This window comes from Pangasianodon hypophthalmus, chromosome 18, assembly GCF_027358585.1.
Source record: "Pangasianodon hypophthalmus isolate fPanHyp1 chromosome 18, fPanHyp1.pri, whole genome shotgun sequence".
NCBI lineage: Eukaryota > Metazoa > Chordata > Actinopteri > Siluriformes > Pangasiidae > Pangasianodon > Pangasianodon hypophthalmus.
In genome coordinates this window covers 12,779,548-12,792,090 of record NC_069727.1, presented here as the reverse complement: position 1 = coordinate 12,792,090, position 12,543 = coordinate 12,779,548, and the positions used below count along the sequence as shown (strand labels likewise).

The following is a 12,543-nucleotide window of genomic DNA, read 5'->3' as shown; positions in this document are numbered from 1 at the left end:
ATGCAAACGATGCTTGAAGGGAATTAAGGGCGCCCAATGTGGGTCCATTCTCCAAACATTCCCCACACCATTACACCACATCCACCAGCCTGAACTCTTGACACAAGGGCTGGTTTGGTGGATGGATTCATGCTGGTTCTGGCCCTTCCATCATGTCGAGCTTTTCAAATCAAGTTTCATCAGACCAGTTTTGGTGAGTATGTATAACCTCAGATTCCTGTTCTTGGCTTACAGGAGTGGAACCTGATGTTGTCTTCTTCTGTTGTAGCCCATCCAACTTAAGGTATAATGTGTTCTAAGATGCTTTTCTGCTCACCATGGTTGTGCACAAGAGTGGTTATTTGAATTACTCTGGCTTTCCTGCAGCAAATCAGTCTGGCCATTCTCCTCTGCACTCTCTCATCAACAAGGCATTTCCACCCACAGAACTTCCACTCACTGAATGTTTTTTGTTTGTTTTTCACAATATTCTGTTTCTCTGTAATACTCAAGCCAGCCCGTCTGGCACCAACAACTGTGCCACGGTCAAAGTCACTGAGATCACTTTTTTTGCCATTCTGAACCTTCATCTCTTGACCTGGTTCTGCATGGATATTTGAATAATTTCAAGAATGAGCACGTTTACAGGTGTTCCTAATAAAGTGGCCAGTGAGTGTATATAAGCTAAAGGTTTGGACAGGTTTACAGTGTGTGTGAAGAGATAGTCTAACAATATTGGTCCTAATGAACTACTTTCTAAGAAAGTCTGAAGTTATTGATCACTTTCTTAAGCAAGTACAATAGACAAGTTTTTGTTTTGCATTTCCACCACTCTACAGGGATTTAATAGTTACGTAAAATAAGAGAAGTGCTGCAAACAGAAGTGACAGTTACATTATTTCAGTGCAGCAATATAGAAAATGTAAATAAGGTTGAGATTGATATTGTGGTGTTCTTTATTATACATATCTCTATCAGTGTGTAGAAAAAAAAAACAATTATGTGACATTGTTGACTCATGTTTAAAAAAAAAAAAAAAAAGTGGGAACATTCCATTTCGCCTGTTGTGCAGTGCGGACACAAAACAGATTTTATATGAAACCACTGACTGGTTTCACTCCCACGTGGGAAAAAAGAATAATTGGAAGACTAACAGGAAGGAAACTTTTCTGTGGGATTTAAAAAAAAAAAAAAACATACTGGAAGCTTACCAGTGTGTCCAGCACCTGTGATTTAATGCCATTTGAATATGTATTCTCATTGTGGGTTTTTTTTTGTTTTGTTTTTTTTTGTATCTGAAGCATTATAATTTCATCCTTTTACTCACAAAGTCATTTTCTTAATTACCAATGTAGGATTCCAAAATCCGGTTTATTTAAAGGCAACAGACAAACGTGACTAACAATTTCATTTAAGGCACTACAAGTCAATATACCAGGATGAGGTAGAAGAGAAAAGAGCTGTTCTTGGCATAGCCATTTGAGTTCTTGAGTTTATGGAACCAGAAACTGAACACTTTCCCTACAAACAGATGTGTTTGGGAAGAAACAAATGTTTAAATGCTAAAAGTAAATAAAAAGTACTTTTATGGCTTGATAAAATACTTGCATAATTTGAAATTTTGGAACACACACTTTTACTAAATAATTGACTTCATAGAAAACAATTGACAGAAAAAAAAATGACAGAAATACAATAATAGGACAAAAATTAATGTTTCTATGATAATGATTTATATTATTGAATATTATTATATTATTGATATTTTAGTTGAAATATCAATTAGTTAAGTTGAAGATTTTTCATGTTGTAACATCCTACAAATCCTACCATCCTTCAAATTTTAATTATTCCTGTTAAGAATGTCAGCAACCAAATAAAGTTACCACTGGAAAAGTCACGTGTCTGAGCTTTGACTCTAGTAAAAGAACCACATTCTAGGAGCACATGTGTCAGGAACAAAAACTGATTCCAGGGGCCACATTAACAAAAATCTTAAAGGAAAGATCCACCCTTTTACTCAATAAATACGCTCATATTGTAATATTTGAGATGTGCGAAGCATTTAAGGTGTTCATTTGCTGCTTGGCGCTGTGTTTTTGTTATCCCTATGAGATGTTAGCAGCTATTTTCTGTGCTGATGTCCTAAAGGGATATTGCTTGTACAGTTAAAATGGTGTTTAAGACTTTTTAACAATCTCAAACATAATGGATAATAGTTAGACTCCAAGTTGTGGAGGCTGTGGTCAGGAACCAACTTGGCTTGAATCCTTAGAGATATGAGTTGACAACATGATGGTATTGTTCAAAGACCTTGGTATTAGCATGAGCAGAGTGTACAGGTGAGGAGGTAGAAGAACTCGACAGACTAAAGTGCTGCTGCACTGCTTTGGAGATAAAGCAAGGATTAAGTCCCAGTTGCGCCACTATCAGTGAGTAATCGAACAGCATTGTGGGTAATATAGAAAACCCTTAACCAAAATGAAAACAGAACAACATGTCAATGAAAAAGTTCAAACCAAAAAAATCAACTTTCATTATAAAACAAATCTTGGATGTGACTGGATATCACATATTCTTTATTAATATTGATATGCAAGTTGTTCAGGATGGACTTTTCCTTTAAGGCCAAAACTGGCAAGATCTCAAAGAAACTCTTTAAAAAAAAAACTGGATGTTTACATTCTAATCTTTTGTGTGTAATTACACAGTCAAAGCTCACAGGCCTGAGACAATTTGCACTTATGTCTTTTATATCAGCTGTCCACAGTTTTGGTTTTTCTTTACAATGTGCTTATCTGTAAGCGTGACATTTGAAGAATATCAGAGAAAGCGTGTTCCATCCCGCCCCTCTCTGATGAGGGAGTTCTTTAAATTCAATATTCAGAGTCAGTTGCTTTCCTTTCATGGCCATCAAAAGGAAAGAAATATCCTCATGAAATAAAAAATATGTCAAGCCAAAATATGGCCCATGTAGTGTGCATGAAGAGTAAAGTGTGCACTTTTCCATTCAGTCAATAGTCAAATCAGTCATCCATCTCATCATAGCAGGAGTGTGTGAAGTGTGAGGGCAGTAAGTGCAGTGATGGTGCTGGGCAGCAGGGCAGCACTGTGGTTCTCTCTGTTTCTGACAGGTGATGGGCAAGTGGGCTCCCGAAACTGGAAGTTGCGCGTTAAAGCGGTGAATCTGTCCGGACCGTACGGCACTGACACAGTTTCTCTGAGTGGCTCGTATCCTGGGTATGTCACCTGCAAAGGCATGTTTGATAGTTTATATAGTTAGATGTTTTATAGTTATTTACACTGTTGGCAAACTCGATTGCTGCACACACTACTGCACTCCCAGCCTCCCACATCAGATTAAACGTGATAATTAACCCACAAGTGGGGTTAATTACTAGGGATATAACTGAATACAGTACATTATTCAGAACGAACAGATATTGTGTTCAGATATCTATGAATATTCGCACTAAACAGATACTGATAGTAGCATTGCAATATACCCGAAGTACCTGCATTGGGCCTGAATAACACATTCATAAGCACTGCAAAATATTTTGTAAAGCACAACTTGAGGAATTATGGAAGGCTATGAGATACCTATGAGATAAAGGCCTATGAGACCTATGCTATAAAAGAAAGTATATTGCTGACAGTTAAGTTAAGCCATTATATGTGAGACTCTATCTGCAGTTTTTTTTTAATCTTGAAAGTTACTATGCAGTATTTACTTACAGAACATTTATGAAGTAGTGAGAAATCTTCTATAAAGTGTCCACCTGTAGTCTTAGTTTTGGGGGACATCTATTTACTCTATCTAGCTTGGAGCTGAATACCCTTCAACTGCTGGTGGTATTTTTTATTTATTTATTTATTTTCATTTAAAAACTAATATGAAGCACCATTGATCTTAATTTCTTCAAACTAGCATTGTAATCTAATGCGCTATTTTATAAAAACACTAAGAAATAATTTGCAGGATCTTGATTATTCTGTTCATAATGACAACTGAAGGTTATTCTCTTTTCTCTCTCTAATGTAACGACAAGGTCACATAAAATCCATGAATTTTGCCATAAGCCTTTTATAAATTTGCCAACATTGCTTTATTACATACACACACATTATTATATATATATATATATATATATATATATATATATATATATATATATATATATATATATATATACACACAATTCTTACAATGTGTTATGTAGGTACCCTTCAAATAAAGTGTTAGTCAAAATCCTTATTGGAAAACTGGGATTTGAGTATTGTTGTTTTCATTCAAACTTTGCTAGACGTTTCATATAAAAATAAGATCTAGTAGCATACAAACTATTTTGTAAAAACTATGTTCCCTAGAACTTTAAGTTAATATTTATATTATTTTAAATGTATAATTGTATTATGTATTGCATGTTACTGAAAATCTTACTTCAAACATGCATACAATTCTCTTTTTCTTAGATATAAATTGTAAATAGAACTCAAATTATTATTATATGGTAAACTTTCAAAAGGGACAACAATATACAAAGCATGTTCACTTTTTGCTGCTGGATCAATTTGTATTTTGGTCTCTTTAGCCCCATGTGGAAGCTTTCTCAGAGAGGAAACATTAGTTTTGACATTTACCGATGATCTGGCATGCACTGAACTCCACTTGACAATAAAGTAATTCCCTGATTCCATTCCTTTCAGTCCTTCATAGCCGAAAACTACTCTGTCTATCTCCTACACAGCCACAGCTTATTTAAACAGCACATAATTCGTCCAATCTGCCAGATCTGACCCCTTTGTTTAGGCTGTGTGTGTGGCTTTCAGCTCAGGGTGTGAATTACCCACTTTCCTTTAAGTGCTTTTCATTTCTCACTTAGCCTCATTTCCTGGGGCAAGCGAGAAGAAAACAGAACCATTTTCATGGTGCCTGGCATAAAGTGAAAAGTAGTGGGGCCAGACTTTTCTTACATTCACTTAAGAGTAGAAAGTAGAGACTGTGACCTGGAGATCGACATCCATCTAAATGAGGCGGCTTAACTGATGGTTTACGTAAGTCAACCCTACATTCCTGTTTGCAAACTTTGCACAGGGGCAATCAGTGCTTCAGGTTCAACCCTAGACACCAGATGGTTGTGAGTTCCAGTCCCCAAACTACAAGACAGCAGCCATTAGGCCCTTAAGCAAGTCCTTACCTGAAGACGTAGCTGGAAGTCAAGAACTTAGAAGTCAACACCCCCCACCCAATATTTTCTGATATATTCACACCCACACACACACACACACACATACATTATATATATAATATATATATATATATATATATATATATATATATATATGTGTGTGTGGGTGTGTAGGACATTGTTTTCTGCAGGAGTATGCTTTATGAAAGGTCAAATTCATATCATTGTGACATCACATTAATGTCGTAAACTCGAAGCCAATTTAGCTCTCACCAGAGGGCTGTTCTCACCGTGATGGTGTAGCTTCCTGGAAGCAGTAGTCTGTAATACTCTCCGTTGCGATCTGTCTTGAATGGACAAAGGTTCCTCCTCCCCTGTACCTCCACTGAGGCATTTTGGACTGGAGTCCCATTTGAGTCAAGCACTTGACCTTTTACACCTAACAGGGAAAACAGATTTAAGAAATTCTCAATTCCTTAAGGAATTAAGAATGATTTTGCAGCACAGATGAATCAAACAAGCATTGTGAAGGCTTAGGTGATCCTGCTAGGATAGAAGGAATTACTTACTTATGCTAATTAACTTGTCCTGAAAAACAAATTATGCTAGCACAGAGATTAAATGATATGCTGTAGATGGTGATGGTTAAAAGTAGTAAGTTGGGAAGGCTATAATGTGCCAGTCAAATAGCTTGAGCCATTACTGCTGAAGTCATGCATTTTAGTTGATGTAAGATGTAATCTTTCCACTTTCATAAGCTTAATTTAGGACTGGAAATGTGGAGCCGATATGGAGCCTTTGTCTAGACATTGAGTTTAATGCAATGATCTCAGGACTGTTTGTCCTTCCAGATGTGGAAATGTGTGTGCTCTAAACTTCCTAGTCTAGCTCTAACCACTTCTTATGATCATTCATTTTGCACTTCCTAAGAATATGATCTATAATATTTTATACCACAGTGTGGTTGAATTCTCAAATCTGGTTTGTTAGAAGGTGTACATTATTTTCATACAACAGCACAGCTCGGACAGTAGTTCCGGCTGTAACATGAATAATAGATTTATATTAATACGCTTGTTCTAATATGTTATTGTTCCTGTAGTCACAGCTCATACACAGGGACTTGTACAGCAGATGCTCATAATGTAAAACTAATAATAAACAGATTTAAAAACGTGTTGTTTAACAAATTAAAATGTATAATCATTGATGTGATCACGTTTTTTGTGATGTTTATTTAACTTTTATGGAAGGAGTCTCAGTTGTAAACACTTTGTAATAGGCACGGTGCAAAGTTTCCCAGCACAGGAAAGTGTTCAGGACAGTAAACACTTTCCAGTTTCTGGGTAAAATGATGTGTTGTTGGAGGGGGAGGGGGAGAGAGAGAGAGAGAGAGGCTGGTGAAAGAATGACTGTTTATCACCACTGTAAGCATTCCACAACATTAAATCTAACTATAAACCATTAAAATGTGTGACGTGTTGTTCATTAATAAATTAAACATAGCAAAAATTGGCAAATTGCTGCGGTATAAGCAGAATTACACTTTGGGGGTAGCAGCACTCGCTTTGGGTCATGCCACATCACACCCCTATGGCATGCAATATTTTCGTATAACCACACAATCTGTCATGTTATTCCTTACGTATTGATATTTTAATATTGTAACCCTCAAATCCAGTGTTTTAACTGATCTTTCCATCAAAGCTGTTTCAAAAATGTAATGCAAATTTTGATTTCATGAAAATCATCTAATGAACTCTGCAATAATGTTGGCGCCATGAATCATTATGAAATGTGTACAACAATGTTAAAAACAAAAATTTAAAACAAACAATATCTACTGTATGTTGCCACAATGCTGAAAATCTTGCACAGGTTTTGATGCAAATGAAGAAAAATGTATTTAACGAACGAGTTTATACTTTTGACTTATTACGTTATATATATATAAAAGACTAACAGTTCAGTTATACCTTTCACTAAACTTTCATTAATGTCTCTAATTGTTGCACATACTCTCTTTAATATAAATAGATGGTGTGTCCAAATGTTTTTCAGAAATGCTTGCCATGTCTCCTCTAGAGCATCCCAGAGGTTTCTAGTCCTGGCTGAGCAAATCTCTCTTAAACCTATCAGAGACTCCTCTCAGAGCAGTTTTATTAAGTTAGGGTCAGAGAACTGGAGATTCCATTTCACACAGCACTGCCTCCTCCTCCAGCTATCTCATACAGTTCTGAGGTGTTTTTGGTCTGATTGAAAATCAGCCCATATTAAGATGTCCAAAAACTTTTGACTGGCAATGTGTACCAGTCATGTAACGAGTAATTAAAAAACTAGCAACTTGGAGCTGTGACATTTGCAAGAAATAGTCTATAGAATATGTATAATCTAAGACAGACTTAGCAACCCCTTAAATCTCAATAATGATTTAAGAATTCAAAACTGGAACAACAGTGGCTTGTGACTAAGAGCAAAACGTCCATTAAATAGTAATCTCGGTATTTGGTGTACTCTCTCTTGGAAAACTATGAGCAAGGTTTATAAGCAGCTCGGTTCCAATAGTCTGTGTCCACTACCAGGAACTGTTTTATTGCATTTTTTATATCAGTTTATACACTATATGTCCAACGGTTTGTGGATTCAAAAGCATCCTTACAAAATTGTCTGTTTCCATCTTTGTGGCAAGAATTTGAGGAAGAACCACATATGGGTGTGATGGCCAGGTGTCCACAAACCTTTTGGCTATATAGTGTATGTCAATTTCTAAACAAAGATCCCTCACTCTTCATGTAGGCCAATTTAGTGTGCTGTTATTGACAGCAGGGATGATTATGCATAACACATAGAGGAACATGGAAATTGGGTCAATATCAGTGTCAGTGTTCTGGCTATGGCACTCATTAACAATGTTTTATTAGGAGCATACACGTTTTAATAAAACCTACACTGTCAGCAAACCTTGAAATAATTTGTCAACAACATATTCAGTTAGACTTCAAGATCATACATGGATTAATCTTAGTTTTCAGTAATGTACAGTATTCTTGATAAATAATGATAAACTGAACATCTTTTCTATTAGTTTTTCTTATGAAATTAAAGCAGACTGTAGGAGCTGATTGCATGGTTATAACACAGGATACTCAGGATACAGGATAATTTCTACCATGTTAGTCGCTTGCCAGCTCAGACGGTGAATTGAATTACTCATCAGAGGACTTCTACGGGTGTAATGTTACTCACAGCAGCTCTTGTGGCATTATATGCATTAGACCTTTAGCTGGGAGCTCCCATGTGTGATGGGCTCACTGGGTCATCTTACAGATGTTACAAATAGGTGGAGACAAGTAGGTCATGTTGAAACAAAGGCTTTCTCATGACAACCATGACGACAGGTCGTGGATTCTATGTGGGTGTCATTATCTGTGTTGTGTGTTTTGCTGGGTGTGTGTAGTACCTAGATGTACTTGTTGCACGTAGGCCAGCAGTGCAGGCTTGTTGGCCTCCCACAGACCTGGCAGGTCATGTTCTGGAGGGAACTTACAGCAGGACAGCTCAAGAGTGATCTCTAAACACTGAGCCCAAACATAATTGTAGTCTTGCATCCCACCTGTGAGAAACAGAGAGAGACACATTATATATACACACACATATATATATATATATATATATATATATATATATATACACATTATATTCAATTACTTTGCAGACTCTGACCACAAAATGGCCGATCATAGTAAAGAGAGCAAACAGGAAGCATGTAGCAAACTGTAGTTTCATATTCTATTTATATTATTTGCTAATAACATTTTTTTGGAATGCTACCATTGTGCTATAAAGACAAGAATTTCAGTTCCTTCTCATGGCAGATTTTTGGTTTTGTATGTGCATTCTGGGAAATACAGATCTTGACAGTTAACTCAGAGTCAAATGGGTATTGTTAGGGGTGAGAGTGGAACAAATAAGGCTTAGCATACCTAAAACTGGGGAGTGTATATACACAGTGGTGAATATGCAACAGGTGAGAGCAATCAGACTGCTGTTTGCAGGAGAGTGACGGTGTGGATTCAGACTGGGGATTCTGGGAGTTGGAGTTCCAAGTTATCTGAGTGTTTCATAATTATACATTATACATTAAATTTAAACACATGTTTGATAAATATTTTATTAAAATCTAAATGATGAGAATTACATTATTGTGGCTTATATTTTAGAAATTTTAATTTATTTATAAAATTAAGTTCAGATTGTAAGACATGCTCTGAGCAGACGTTCAGTGCTCAAAGGTAGTTTTATGACAGCACTCAAAGAGATACAGATTTCTTTAATTATTTAAGGTAGCCAGAATTACAAGTGGACATTAAAGCTGCAAGCAGCATTTTTCGGGGCCACCAAGACTCGGTGAGCTGCACATTCAGACGAGCTACAATTGTTGCCTAAGCAATCACAGAAAAGCAGAGCCATAACTTTATGCAAAGGGATTCAAGAGTGATTTGTAGTTTCGCTCATGATGTGTTTGTTTTGACCAGGGACAGTGGTGAAATTCTCTGACTGTAGGAGGAAAGGTCTGGATGAACAAATGGGCAGTAGGGTGGCATTGCTGCTGCTACTGCTGTGACCTGTGGAGGTGTCTGTTGCTACTCCTCTGACCTGAAATTTTTTTTCTTGCAATTTAAAAACATCTAAGGTATTTATGTTTTTTTTTTCTCATCCATCTGGGCTTTTTTTCCCCCACTTTGTGCTGGGTAGCTGCACCAAACTTATCTGTCTTATATTTTGTTTGTTTTTTTTTATTGAAAATTGCTCAATTTGATATTAAACCCTGTCAGTCATGTGTTGTCTGTATTATAGCACATTGAATGGCTAGAATGGCAGTAGACATAGTTGTTTAGACATGTCTCAAGATGATGTGAGCTGGATTTGGAGAAAACTGGACAAAATTTGGACAAGGAGTAGGAAAAATGGTGCTTAAATGGAAGCATTTTTGGCATGTTATTGTAAATTTTGTCCAGTAAATGGCACTGTCATGAAAGTTGTCGCATAGCCTCAGGGCATGGTCTTGAAGATGCTTACCAAGATTTGTGTCGGTATGCAAGGTCATTGCTGAAATACAGTCTCACTTCCTGTTTGGCGGCTTCGCTGTCAGATTTGTTGACACATTATAGGCAAACTGTTTGGAATATCAACATTCTTTTGATAACTTTTGTCCAGGTTGGTCTGAAGACGATGTGTGCCAAAATTGGTGTTGATTTGTACATTGAACTCTCGACCCAGGGAATCCAGGGATGCTTTTAAATTTTGGACACACGGTTCAAAAGTTATGACCATAAATGTACTTCCAATGGCAAGTACAAATTTGACCCAATGGTGGTGTTAGAGCTTGGCCCAGATTTGGTCAGAATGTTCCTTAGACCTTAAAATGTCACAACTTTTTACCAGACAGTTCTATGGGCTGCCATAAACCCCTAGCCAGAAGAAGAAGAAGAAGAAAAGATAGAAGTAACAATAGGGTGCCCATGCATCTTCAGTGCTTGGCCCCCTAATTATATAAGTAGATTTATGAATATGACCTAAAATCTTCCCAAAAATCCTGTGAGGTTAATTTATGTCAGCTTGCTGCCTACTGCTTTAACATTATCTCTCTCAGAGGTCCTGTCAAGTTTGGTTGTGTCAGCTAAATAGCTTGTAATAGCTGTAAATATTATGAACATTTTTAAATATAAATATATAGATATGATATCCTCTCAAAAAACTAGCTAGCTAACAAATCTGTGAAAATATTCATGCACTTATTATAGCTAATGAGTTACTTTTTCCTTTTTGAAGGTTTCAATTTCTAGGACTCAAAGACACAGCAATATTCCCATCTATAGATTCACTCACTCAGAACCACTCTCTTTCCATATATAGACTCAAGTACATGTCCACATTTCTAATTATGAACATAAAAATATGTCTCATGTCTTGTGTAATCTGAAGCCAGACTTCATTGCAGATTGTGAATGTTAACCAAAGCTAGCTGTTTTGAAATGTCTGTATTATCCCCAAAGTTATGCTCAAAAACACATACATGTGTTGACTACTAGTGCAAAAGTTGGAGCTTTCTGGTTGACAAACAGCAAAGTAGAGAAGTCCTGACTGGTTAGATATTGGTTAGCGGTTTCTACACAAATTTCAAAATCTCAGAATTGCAGTACTGCTCACTCTACAGGACTGTTATTACTTTTGATCTGTTGTTTTGTTGACTTAGAGGTGTGTACACTACATGAGAAATCAGAGACAATGCTCACACACTACACAATTTTTCACTGTGAAGGTCCCCGACAAAACACAGCTGACCCACAAATCCTGCTTTCTCACAAAAATAAACACCAGAGCTGTCTGTTATGAGACTTTGTCAAGATGGAACCTGAACGACTGCCTGTGGTGGTTGTTTCTGCACTATTATGTATTGAAACAAAAAGAGAAATAAGAGAAAAATGTTGAAGAAGGATTGATTAGAGAGATGCAGGCAGCAATGATTGTTCTGCAAAGAGAACTAGAGGTATAATGGAAGAACATTGCTTTTTTTTTAAACAGTGTTTACAGTAGTTTCCTCTAGGATTCCTCTAGGATATAACAGAGTATCTATGACAGGTCACAGACTGAGAAAATCATGTTGCTGAATCACTCTCGCTACATCAGTGTTTGCCATGGGGGCACGCAGGAAAACGCAGGAAATGTTCAGCATTAAAGAGCCTGTGCTGACATTTTATTGACTGCTGCTGAAATATGAGGAGACCACTTTTGTTTTTGCAAGCTTTTAAAAAAATATTTTAAAAAAGTACCTTCTAGTGGATACCAGCTGTAGCCATTAGTGATGCCATCGGCGAAATCCTTGGAATCATAGCACTTGTTTCCCTTTTGCATGCTTGCATGGTTAATTGAGTAAGTCTTGGCCAGGTGGACAAACACATCATTATCTGGAGTAATGCTGGATTTCCCCTGCAGCTCACTGCCTGGATAGTTCATTCAGAGTGTATCACGTCACATCATGTCAAAACAGAAATAATGGTTTAACAGAAACCAGAATGCATACTCAGGGCTATAGCTAAACTCACACATGATATACACACGATGTTCTATAAGCCATATTTCTGAGCAATTTAGTCATGTCATAATTCTTTTACAGATTTCAGATTTGTCATTCTGTGCTCAGTGAAATACTGCATATAGGGCATCTTGATCAAGAAATCATGGCTATGTCTCCCACATTATCAAATTCCAACACTCGGCCCTTCATTGTAAAAGTCGATTCAATCATTTAACCATCTATTTCAGATCTGTCCGATATAAGTTTATGTACTCTTTATAATAGTGAATCTTA

General features: G+C 36.7%; 1 protein-coding gene across 2 annotated transcripts in view; it reads right to left on the bottom strand.

Moving 5' to 3' along the window:
* Positions 1–917: 917 nt before the first annotated feature.
* The window catches only part of cpm (carboxypeptidase M), a 35,799-nt gene continuing 24,173 nt past the window's right edge, over positions 918–12,543 (bottom strand). For both annotated transcript variants that reach the window (XM_026923549.3, XM_034313026.2), the window contains 4 exons: positions 12,005–12,175; positions 8,632–8,784; positions 5,462–5,610; positions 918–3,228 (listed from right to left, as the gene is read on the bottom strand). In XM_026923549.3, coding sequence (XP_026779350.1) covers positions 3,022–3,228; positions 5,462–5,610; positions 8,632–8,784; positions 12,005–12,175 — 680 coding nt within the window. In that variant the 3' untranslated portion in view covers positions 918–3,021. The remainder of the gene's footprint in view (positions 3,229–5,461; positions 5,611–8,631; positions 8,785–12,004; positions 12,176–12,543) is intronic.